General features: G+C 28.8%; 2 protein-coding genes across 2 annotated transcripts; both read left to right on the top strand.

The window, feature by feature from the left end:
• Positions 1-423: 423 nt before the first annotated feature.
• Positions 424-2,475, top strand: GO595_007582 (ubiquitin carboxyl-terminal hydrolase 14; the record flags this gene model as incomplete). Its single annotated transcript, XM_067921061.1, has 1 exon — positions 424-2,475. One exon carries the CDS (start codon positions 424-426, stop codon positions 2,473-2,475), a length of 2,052 nt encoding a protein of 683 aa, XP_067772299.1.
• A 125-nt stretch (positions 2,476-2,600) lies between these two features.
• On the top strand, positions 2,601-3,584 carry GO595_007581 (MYG1 protein; the record flags this gene model as incomplete). The annotated part of the gene is made up of 1 exon (XM_067921060.1): positions 2,601-3,584. One exon carries the CDS (start codon positions 2,601-2,603, stop codon positions 3,582-3,584), a length of 984 nt encoding a protein of 327 aa, XP_067772298.1.
• Between the last annotated feature and the right edge of the window lie 9,203 nt (positions 3,585-12,787).

The raw sequence follows: 12,787 nt of genomic DNA, 5'->3' as shown, positions 1-12,787 counted from the left end.
ATAATTAAAAATTGCTTAAATGTTTCGAAAATTTGAGGATTTGGTTTAAATTTTACTTCAATGTTTTCAACTTCTCTTAAAAATTCAAAATAAATATCAATATTTTTCTTCTTTGAAATAAAAGCAGAATAAATTAAATGAATAAGAATATTATTGAACGAATATGTTAAATCTTTATCATAATATTGTATAACTAATTGTGCATTATAACTAACATTACTTTCATCTAAGTCAAAAACAATATGTTGAATGTTTTGAAGAATTTGTAAATATTGGAAGTTTTTGGAATCCATTTCTCTAAAAACAAAAAATAATAATTCGATACTTTATACATGTATCAGCCGTTAATTGGAATACCCCCATAAAAGAGACAAAAAATGAGTTTTTTATATCACATTTCATGATTTTTCACTTTTGCCACAAATGGAAGTTGGAACTTTAACACCAGGAACTCATGTCGAAAACGAAGAGTGTTGCTATTGCTTTAACGACTACGATGGCCCAGATGGAGTCAATATTTGCTTGCAATGCTTCACATGCTGCTGCAAGAAACATGCAATCCAACACATGAAAGAGAGACAACACACGACATTTCTCTCACGTAAGCGCATAACAATCGAATCAGAAGCAGAGCCAACCAAACTCGCAATTGGTACAGATGGTGGATTTGGTAATGTGAAATATGAATATGAATTTCAAATTCGTATGTTTACTGAAGATGGTTACGAGGTATTACCAGAGGAAATGTTTGAGGGAGATGAAGAAGTTCAATCACTTATCAACAAACTTAAAGCTTCACCATCAATATCTACACAAGACTTAGTCGAATCATGGGAACTTCAAATCGTTGAATGCCCTCACATCAAAAACCTTCAACAAGAGCCAAAAGAAAATCCGACAGTTCAAATGAAATGTGATGAATGTGAACTTTCCAATAATCTTTGGTTATGTCTTACTTGTGGTCATATCGGTTGTGGGCGACGTAACTTCGATGGTTCTGGTGGTAACAATCATGCAGTTGATCATTTTGATCAAACACATCATCCAGTTTCAGTCAAACTTGGAACCATTTCGCCCGACGGTTCCGCCGATCTTTATTGTTATCAATGCGACGAGACCGTTACCGACTCCAAAATTTCGGAGCACCTCAAACCGTTTGGAATTGATGTTCAAACGTCACAGAAAACAGAGTCGACAACAACAGAACTTAACTTTGCGATCAATAAGGATTGGGATTTCTCTGCTGTCACAACAGACGGTAAAGAATTCGATAAACTTGAAGGGCCATTTTCAGTTGGGTTACGTAACTTAGGTAATACATGTTACATGAACTCAATTCTTCAACTTATTTCTCATATCCCATCATTTGTCGAAGAATTTTTGGTACCAAAAACAATGTCTAATTTACGATGGACAGATCCAAAATGTCAATTCCGACGTCTATTTAAAGCAATGAGAAAAGGAAAATATAAATCAGTATCACCACGTATATTACGTTCTGTAATATGTCATGGTAATACACAATTCCTTAGTGCACGTCAACAAGATGCTGCCGAATTCTTCATGTATTTGTTTAATTATATTAAGGTACATTATCCACAAAGTTCATTAGTTAAATCAGAATTCGATGCAATACAAGTAATGAAATGTGATGAATGTGGTTGCGCTTCAACAATACCTATGAAGGATCAAGCATTTTTGGTATTAACTCCATGTGTTGGAATTGTTACTAATAATGAAGAAGAAATTACTATCAAAATGGACGAACTTTTGGAAACAAGTTTCATACATATATATGAAGAACGTAAATGTGATAAATGTAATCATGTCGGCGCAACTTCAATACAACAGATAAAGAATTTCCCAGAATATTTATTCGTATCTGTAATTCTCGATTCGACAAATGAAAAAGGAATGGTACAAAAGATGAATATTAATATCGATATGGATCCAATGAATTTAGATTTAACAAAATATGAATGTACAGAACAAAAGGAAACTATTGATGAACAAAAAGTTAATGAATTAATGAATTTGGGATTTTCAAGAGCACAATGTGTTAGAGCTCTTCAAAATGTCGGAACCATCGAAGAGGCTGTTGATTGGATAGTATCAAATCCAATGGAACAAAGTCCAGCAGTACAACAAGTAATGGAAATGGGATTCACTGAAAGTGAAGCAAGAGAAGCATTAGAGGAATCATCTGGAAATATTGGATTAGCTATAGAATGGTTATTTGGACCAAGACAAAAGAAAGCTAAGGTTGAAAGATCAAATGGAAAAGGCATATATGAACTAATTGGTTTCGTACAACATAAAGGACCTTCTGCTTTATGTGGACATTATATTGCAAATGTTAAATTTGATGGAAAATGGATATTATATAATGATGAAAAAGTAGCTGTTTATCCAGATGATTATCCACCACAATTTGGAAAGGGTTATCTGTACATGTACAGAAGAAAACAAGAGTAAAAATTGATTGAAACATCAAATTTGATGTGATTTACTTGAAACGATCATGTTGAATTCAATTTCCTTTGGGGGTGCCCCTTCATAAAAAGTTTGTAAAAACTGCCAACAAAAATACGTTAATTCGAATGGAAGAACAGGAAAACAAAGATTCGTCTGAAGAAAACGAAATAGATTTTTCAAATAAAATTGCATTGCCACAAGCTGCTTTTTCTGGAGAAGAAGCAATAGCTATACTAATTTTAAAATGGTGTCCTGAATTTGAAAATTTTTCAATTCTTAGAACAGATAATGAAAATGAAATAGAAAAATGTGCAATAAAAATAAGTATCCAAGGGGAGTATAACCATGAAAATAAAACTTATGTGAAAATTACAAATGCAAACTTTCCAGATATGCCATCTACACTCAGTGTTGCAGGGGTTGTGTATGGACATTATGGAACAATTGCAATCAGAAACAAGTTAAAAAATTATAAATTTGATAATGAAGAATCTGATATCAAGTTCATTTTCAAAAAACTTTATAATTCCATAATTGAACCTCTAGATAAAGGCGAATACAGTGATATAAGAAATCTTGCACAAATTTTAGATCCCATTGAAGATCCTGATCCATATGTTAAACAAGAACTTTTTGAACATTTAATCCATATCATTGAAGAACAATTTGATCAACGTCTCCAGTATTTTACAAAAAAGTTCATTCCATCTCGTAATATTCTTCGAAGATACGTTCAAGATCCCAAAAATTTGTCAAAAGATATTTTGGTACTTCCAACATATATTCCTCTTGAACAAAATATTGATATAATTCAAGCAAAAAGTAATCCAAAAAATCCGATCAGATTTGTTTCAATGCCACGTAGCACTGGTGATGCAGGTGTTTACGCATTGAAGCTAAGGCCAAATAATAGACTAAGATATTGCGGAGCACGAAATGAGTCGTTGACAAGCTGTTTACAAAATTTCCCTAACATCGATTGTTGGATACATCCAAATGGAACAATCGGAGGATTCCCAACCCTTAATTATGCAAGTGAATACCTAAGACAAATAACTAAGGTGGATAAGGGAAGTTTACAATCAAGTAGTACTAAAGATGTTTTTTAATAAAAATATAAATATATATTTATAGGACGAGAAATGGTTCCCTGATTTTGTTGTAAAAATACGATATAAATATTATATTATACTGATACCAAAAACCTTAGTTAATTCATTGAAGAATTCACAAGAAATTCAAAATTACCATATAATCATTTATAACATGAGACAAGAGGGATTCAGCATTTTAAATGTGCATTATCTAATAGATGTAATTGCAACTCTTACATCAAAATTAAGGATACACAAGGATTTCGCATTATTGAAGCTGATTGGAAACATAATCACAACCTAGATAAATTCTTTATTCAATTTCATATTAATTGTTGTAATAAAGAAACAATAAATCAAATTCACAAAATGCAAATGCTTGATATGTCACCAGGCCAAATTAGAAAAAATTTAGGCTTAACTATTCCATCAAAGCAATTTTATGAAATTAGATGTTATCAAATCAAATAAAAAAGAAAGTCTTGATAATGTTATAAAGATACTTAATGATGATTTATTTGCATGCATTATACCCAAAACACAGGATGGAAATTTAATTGGAATAACAGCAATTAATCAACGAATTTCTTGTGCTTCTTATGCAAGAAATATCGTATTTGTTGATGATACAACATCATCTAATGATTATGAATGGCCATTAGAAGTAATTATTGTTATCAAGATATTTTTCAAATGATTCCGAATTCTTAAATTAATATTACAAAATGATAAAAGATATTTCATATTATGAACAATTCATTAATCAACTAGATCAGGTTCTTATCGAATTTCAATATGATTCACCTGGATATAGAACATTGAAATGGATGAAAGATAATGTAAATCAATGGTTATAAATTAAATTGATTGAACGAGTAGTAATTGCAGACGGATAACGAACAGGGCAGAGGGGTTTTTTGGTTTTTTTAAAAATACTTTTGGCTTTATAAAGGTTTCTTTCATCATCTTATGTCAAAATCTAATTATTTTCTCAAAAACATCATCACAAAATTCATTATATAGTAGATCATCAACAGACAAATTTCATCAAAATCCAGAATGTGTAAATAGAAATATAATATCCAAAATTGGAAGATATGCACTTGAAGTTTTGGATAAAATACCAATTATTTATCAAAGAGAAGATCAAGAACTTGTTCCAACAATTCCAAATTTACACGAAAATATTGTTAATTTAAAACAGTCCTTAAATAATTGAGAAATTATGGCACAAATTAGTTTTTATGCTTCGGTCGCGAGGTATAACCCCAAAATTGCAGAAGAACTCTATTAAAAGACTTGATAATATAATCCCATTACCAAATGATGGTATGCCGAAAATACACACTCATTCTGGATGCCATCCTGTTCATCCATCCCATAATGTTATACTTGGTGGGAGAAGAAAAGAAAAAGGAATTCGATGCTGCTCAATATGCGGACACAATAAAGCTACATGCAAATTTAATAGAAGACAAATAAATTATTTTTTTATTACAGTAATGTATAAAAAGTGGTAACGGTATAAAATATGGTAACGACGGTTATTCCGTTAAATGTGAAAATTAAATGAAAAAACAAAAATTTCTCAAAATATATGTAATAATTTCTTTGTTAACCAACTTAAAAATATATTATAGAATATTTTTTATATTAATTTAGATTTTTAAATCATTTTTTTTTATTACATTATTTGTTAAATTAAAAATAAAAAAATTAATTAATTGATGATTAATTTTTCACCATCAATTGTTTTCTGAAATTTTTCAGAAAAAAATTGTTTGTTTATCCATCCCCATCTTTATGCTTTTTTTCTAGGAGACATGGATTCTTCTGAGTAGTTATAATCCCAAATTTCTTTAAATTCATCATAATTTTCAACTTTTCGACGATTTAATTTTGAATAATCCACACCATTTTTCTTATAATATTCAAATTCAGTATGCTTAAATGAAGCATGGATATTTGTTTAACATGTGCTTAATTCATAAGCTCTAAAAATCTTATATAAATGCTGAAGTTTTGGATGAATATCATCATTATTTGGAATATATTTTTTGTGATTTTTTGAAATACCAAAAAGCGAACGATCTATTAACTTGAAATGAATGAGAAGTATGAGGGGGATAAGTAATAATAACTAAAATCATAAGTTTTGCTGATTTTTTTAATAGTTTTTCATCAAGATAACAAGAACAATTATCAAAAAAGAGAATCGCCGGTTTTTCTGAACAATCAGGTCCATTTCGATCAGATTTAATATGCGGAACAAATTTCTGTAGAATAAATTCAGTAAATATTTCTTTTGTAACATAAGATGATGCTTCAACCCTTATACTTAGATCAACATCCCTTCTTATTGGTGTATTAAATATTTCTTCTGAATTTGGATCAGATGTAATTATTAGAGGGAAATAAGCATCGCCACCACCATATATTGTGACAACAAGGGTTAAATATCTTATTCTCCTATTTACTGGATAATGAAGACTTCTATTTTCAAGTTCCTTTGGGACTACAACCATTTTCGGTTTTCTATCTTCCCAATCTGATAAACCCACCTCATCGATATTATAGATTAATTCTGCAGGGGGTATTTTCTATAACTTTTTCGATGAGGTCAAGGTACTCTATCAAGTACTTACGCGGAACTTTTAACCTTGTGTCTTCTTGTGATTAATTAATGGTTTTGATAATTTAAGTAGAATGACGATCAAAAAAACTATCTAATCAGCCCCTCGTTAGACGTACGTTAGATTTTTCTTCTACAAATCGAAGTACCTCCGAAAGGGTCATGTATTCATATATATTTCTTCTTGATAAAATTTCTCGAATAACAATTTTCTCCTCTTCTTCGGATATACTTAACGGTCCCCCAATTTCTTTTTTTTTTTGTTCGCTTTGCATAAAATTATCCGAACATCACCTTCGGTAATATTAAAGATCTTTGCTATTAGTTTAGCATTTGCTGTAATAAAACAATTTGTTTTTAAGAATTGACGAATGAAAGATAATTGTTCATTTCGGAAAGAACTAGTTATAAAACCATCATTTCTTGTATGTGCCCGAACATCAATAGGGCGAATGATTGTCCCAATGCATCTCTCACAAAATTCTTCTTTTGATAAAGGAGGAGCTTTCGGCGGCATGTAAAAAATTAAAAATAAATGAAAAAAATTTTAAACGTACATTTATCGGCGTTATGATGTTTTATACCGTTACCACTTTTTATACATTACTGTATTTTATAAATAATTTGTGTGTTTGAAATTATTCAAAATTTGAATTATTTCATATGAAATTTTCACATCATGTCGGCCATTTTCCGTTTCATTACGTCCAATCGTTGAATATCGTGAATTTTTGTATTCGAGATTTGAAAAACCGATTTTTTTGTGTAAAGATGCATCTTTTAAAAATTGTGCTGTAAAATGCTGTATTAATATCATATTTTAATATGTGTTTATTATAATTGAATAGATACTCTTCTACATTATTTATAATACTTTATATTATTTTATAGGGTGTCCCACATTACCGTAGAATCTCAAAGAATAAACAATAATAAAATAATTTTTAATTATCATTTTATTTAGCGTGAAAATATTCACCATTGTGCTCAATTATCCAGTTGCATCTTATCTCCCATTCTTTAATAACTTGAATGGGTGTTTCGTGTTAAATTTGAGCTGAAATTTCGGTTACTGCTTCGAATAGATCTTTTGGGGTATCGAACGAACGCCCTTTGAGCTTTTCTTTTACATACCCAAATATATAGAAGTCGGATGGAACAATATCTGAGGAATAAGGTGAATGAGGGGTTATTTATATAAAGATTTGTTGAGTAAATTTTTTGTACGTCGAGAATTGTGAACTTTACAATTATCGAGATGGAGCCATATTATATGTTTTCTACTCCCTGGCCAGATCGTATTACTTTTTTCATTTAATGGCACCATAATATTATCGATGAAATATTGGCTATTATATGAAGTATTATTTTGAGCCATGTATACGATGTGAAATCCCCAAACACCCCAAATTATCGTGAATATAATTTTTGAAATGTTAATATGAGAACCGTCTCCAATCGAGTTCTCATTTTCTTCTAGAACCCATTTTCCAGAAATACTTGATGAAAAAGGCTTATCTTCTAAAATTTGCTGAATTCTTAATAAAAGTTGTTCGTCTATAATATTTTTAGCTTCTTTCTCATCGAGACGACGGTTTGCAAGTGGGAGATTGAACTTTACTTATTTCATCCATATATATATTGTGGATGACTTGTAGGCACTCTAATCGAACTTCATTTTGAATGCGTCTGAAATTTGTTGATGATTGCACCCTTGTTTGTATAGATTAATGATGATATCCTTTTGACTCATATTTTTTTTGACCCCTAACGGTCGTCGTACGAAATTTAAAAACACATTTCCTCAATATATAATAAAAATCATTAAATAATATTTATAAAATTTTTAACATAATTTATTGCAGAATTATCTGATATGACGCGATTTTACTGATTTCTTTTATGCGTCGAGATTCTACGGAAAGATAGGTACTATATATAATAAAATATTAGAATGCGTTAATTTAAAAATATAGATATTTTCCAAAATACAACACAATTTGGTATTTTACAACAATATGATGAATTTTATTAAAAATTGGTCTTATTTCAAATAACTTCGTTTCCATAGATATGTCAAATATCCACTTCCATAATATATAGTTTATAATAAATTTTAAGAAAATATCAGAAAAGTTAGATAATCTAATTAATAATATTTTCAAATACATTTTAATTAATATTTTTTTTTGTGTTATATCAAATAAAGATCGATAAATTTACCTTAAACATACCGGGTATATGCACAATTTCTCCACCGTCCATTATGCAATTATTGACATTTTTTAGTAGTGAGGCATAAAATGCTGCTCCTCTCCGAAAACTGATCTGTTTTGAAAGTCTGAATGTTGAGTTTTATTGAATTATCACCTCTAATTACAATGTCGCTTTTTTTGATAATTTAGAGCTTCACTTATTCTGAAAAATGCTGCAAGCAATAAAGATATAAAGAAAATAAACTTTAAATTATCAAAATTAATTAATGAAAATTTATTGATTATTTTTGTAAACCATTGTGATTCAAATGGTAACTTTGCATTTGGACAGAAACCTGTTTATAATGACCTTCTTATTCCACTCTTAAATAGCTAAAATTTTATTTAATGTGTGAATATTTTCAAATTATTTAGTCTAAGCTAATGTATAAAACTATAAATGTAAGCTAATGACGTACAGCATTTTATTTTCTGATTCTTTTTAGATATAATAAATGCAACCATTTTGTCATGAGACATAGGAAATGGTTCTTCATATATTGAATTCATCATTACTTTGACATAAGCATGGATTAGTCTATCATATGTATTTTTTGTTCCGGCTGCAACATTTGCTGATGATATTGCATCAGCTTCAGCAAGTAATTATTCCATCAATGACATTCAAATTCTGATGCATAAAAAAGCCAAAAAACAATATTGAAAATCATAAGCGAAATTATTTTTCTTTTCGAATTTTTTATTATCAACACAATACAAATGGAAGGATTTGAAAGCTTAGCTAAATAATTATACAGCTGTTTGCTTATTGTTTGAATTTCATTAAAAAAGTAATTGGCAAAAAATGACGCTTGTAAAAAAAAAGTGTCTTGCTTTACAAAAGTAGATAAATATCTTATAATTGAATTCATTTGACACAACACTTTATTTGAATTATTTGTGCCTCATTTTTTTTTGCCCTATAGGGAAAAGGGTACAGGTGTGATGGGCACCGAATTAAATTTACTTTTTCTGTCCATATATATTAGCAAAAACATTTTAAACTTATAAAACATATTTATGAGGATATAGAGATTATTTTGAGTATTGATTTTTGCAAAAAATTAATAATCGAAAAATTATTATTAATTTATTTGTAAAATTTGGTTATTCTATATTTTCTGATGAACATATATTAAGAGTGAAATAATTTGAAAACAATTTAATTTTTTTTTCTTGAGTATTTATAATGAGAATGCACTATTTGAGATCATAAGGAAAAATTAACTATTATAAAAATGCAGACTATATTATTAAGCGAGACACTTACTTTAATATAGCAAGACATTTATTTCAGGGTGGTAGACAATTTAAACGTTTCGCAAAAGATTAATTTTGTAAAGCATTTGGAAACTTCTCAATCTCATACATTTACTTTTGTAAAGCGTGCCAAACAAAAAGCAAACAGCTGTACGTTAATATTGACATTTTTATTAATAAAGATATAATTTCTAAATATGATGAAATATATAAAATAAACATAAGAATCTTTAACCAATTTCTTTTGTACATGTGTTGCGAAATCATTTTTCATTGATAACCAATTTTTGTTACTAAATCATGAAATCTCGAGCATAGTTCCTTATTTTAAAATTATCTTTTATAAATTTTTCGCTAAAAGTCAAGGTTTTACAGAGGTTCTGTGAGAATTTGTGTATCAACAAACAAATGCACATTAACCTTGGACATTATTACACCTGATGAAATTGATAGGAAATAAAAAACTATGAAAATAATAATTATTTCTTTACTTTCGAAGAATTTGCTCAAATCGATATTTATCATTATGTTCTTAAAAAATTCAAAAATGTTATGGTTGAACTGAAAGATAATACGTACAATATAATTTTTACGGCCTTACATAACATTGCAACAATTTATATAAATATTTGCAACAATTTGATAAGTAATGGTTTTGATGAAGCTGCATCATGTATTATAAACGTTATTATAAGAAGATTTGTAAGTTATAGAAATTACAATTATTTGAACATCTTAATGGTTGCATCATTATCAAATCCTTTTTTGAATTGGGAAGTTGTAGTTATTCCAGAAAAAGATTTACCTCCAGATATTCAAAATTCAAAAGAAAAAATGTTTATTTACTTAAGAGCTATTGTTCCTGATGCATTCATATCATTGCTTACATTTTTATCTATTCAAGTTAAGAGCAATATTTATTTATTCAAAATTTGTAAAAGATGGAAAGCTTGATATTCCCAAAATTTCATAAAAAAAATATAAAAAATCTCTAATAATGAGATTTAAAATTGCTTGTAGAACAATAGTTTCATGATGTTCTATTCCACATTTTTGTTGTTATGATTCTTGTCTTAAATATTACATTTAATTATGATTTCATTATAAAATATTACGAAGAAAATATGAGTTTTTAATTAGAAATCCCCAAAATTGGAATTTTATTTAGTGCATATAAACTCCTAGTAATGTTTTCATTGACTCATATTATAATGTTTTGTTATATTAAAATAGGCAAATAAATTTTTTATTTGAATCTAAAATTCTTAGCTATTAAATAATTATCACTTGGCCAGCCGAATAATGATTCCCTAATATTTTTTGGTTTAAGAAGAAATATTTTGTTTTTTTTGGTAACATATTCCATGATTTTTGTATTGTTTCGGGGTCAATTGCTTCCCAAATATCATTGAGAATCAGAGGGGCATCCATCATATCTACTTCACAAGATTTTTTATTGCCATCAATTCATCTAATCTGGCCTGTAGTTGTCTTTTGATGTTCCCAAAAATTTGATTGTCCAAAGGCTGCCAATCTCCTATTTGGCCAGCCGGAACAAATCAAAGTCCTATTTTGAAATCACTTGCTTTTTGTTTTACATTTGGTGTTTTGTGAGCGGAAAATACGTCCCAAAATAGGCATTTCTGCCTTTAATGAAATTAGACAGCCATTTTAAGTACTTTAGCGCTACATCTTTTGTTAAACATTTACATTATGAATATTATATATAGATTTTTTTATTGCAATTAAGTGCTTTATTTGCATATCTTCAAAAAACATTTTTTTACATTTTTTAGTAGTTCCAACAGCTAAAACCCACAAAGGTAATTTTTCTCCAGTTTTGTTTATTGTGGCCAGGTCTGTGATACCTTCTTATAAATCAGTTGCAGAGTTGATCACAACTTCATTAAAAATGAATCGGTTACTGTTGCTCTTACTATTGGTATAACTGAGAATCGAAATTTATATGAGTCCACTTATCAGGCGATAGAATAGTATTTATCAATGGGAAATTTGAACTCATTACCAGCATTATCTGATATGGTACAAACAGGTTTGATTTCATTTCGCAAGCATCAGGGAATTCGAATCTACTAGAACATCCGACATAAAAAAATTTCCATCATTCAAGTGCAATTGAATGAGCATCTCTCAATATACTATTTATTTCTTCTTTAATTAAAATCGATAATTTTTGGACGTCACGGACTAAATTGATCAGATATTATTCGAATTATCATTTCCATTATTGAAAATGGATGTTCAATTAGAATTACATAGGCTTTTAAGTGATATATTATCGTTGTCAGAATAATATCTTCATTCTTAAATTTATTATCTTCATCTTCATTTGAATCATAAATACAATGTACTATCTTACAATGTCCAGAAATATTTGAAACTGTGTTTGAAATTTTTAGCCATTTTCTACATTTTGTGCAATAGAGAATAAGAAAATATAATCATTTTTGTCGTCTATAATCTCTGGCATCTATATTCGAGTGTCTTTAAAAATAATATTATATTATAATTTTTTGGTTTTTGTCAAATGTTGGGCTGTGTGAATGAGTAAATTCATAAGGAAGAGAATGAAGATACCCTTTTAATTGTTTTTTTTTGTTTCGAGATTTGCTCATTAATTCAAGTGAAGTCAGATAAACTTTTAACTTCCCAAATATTTTCGCATTCAAATTTCCCACCAAATTCATACCGCTTAAAATACATTTTAGTCAAATGGAATGCAGTTACGAGCAACATCAAATCAGCAAAAACAAATAAAAAAAAATAGAAATGTTCCCAGAAGAACCTGAAATTATTCAAGAAGACCATCACAAGACAAAAATGGAAAAAAATATTATTATTTTATATTTACAGAATGTATGTTCTGATTCGACTTATTGGAAAGAAGCACCAACAAATTCGCCTCCTTTATCAATAACCATCCTGGCAGGAACATGAGATTTTGAAGAAGCAATGACCAATTCTTGTGCAATGGTTATGCTTTCTTTATTAGTAACAATGTTAGCATGAATAACATATCGAGATCGATCATCAAAAAATACAACTATATA

The sequence above is a fragment of the Histomonas meleagridis genome (assembly GCF_020186115.1).
Source record: "Histomonas meleagridis strain 2922-C6/04-10x chromosome Unknown contig_54, whole genome shotgun sequence".
In the NCBI taxonomy this organism is placed as follows: Eukaryota; Parabasalia; order Tritrichomonadida; family Dientamoebidae; genus Histomonas; species Histomonas meleagridis.
Note: the sequence above shows the minus strand (reverse complement) of the source record. Positions and strands in the feature narration are given on the sequence as shown.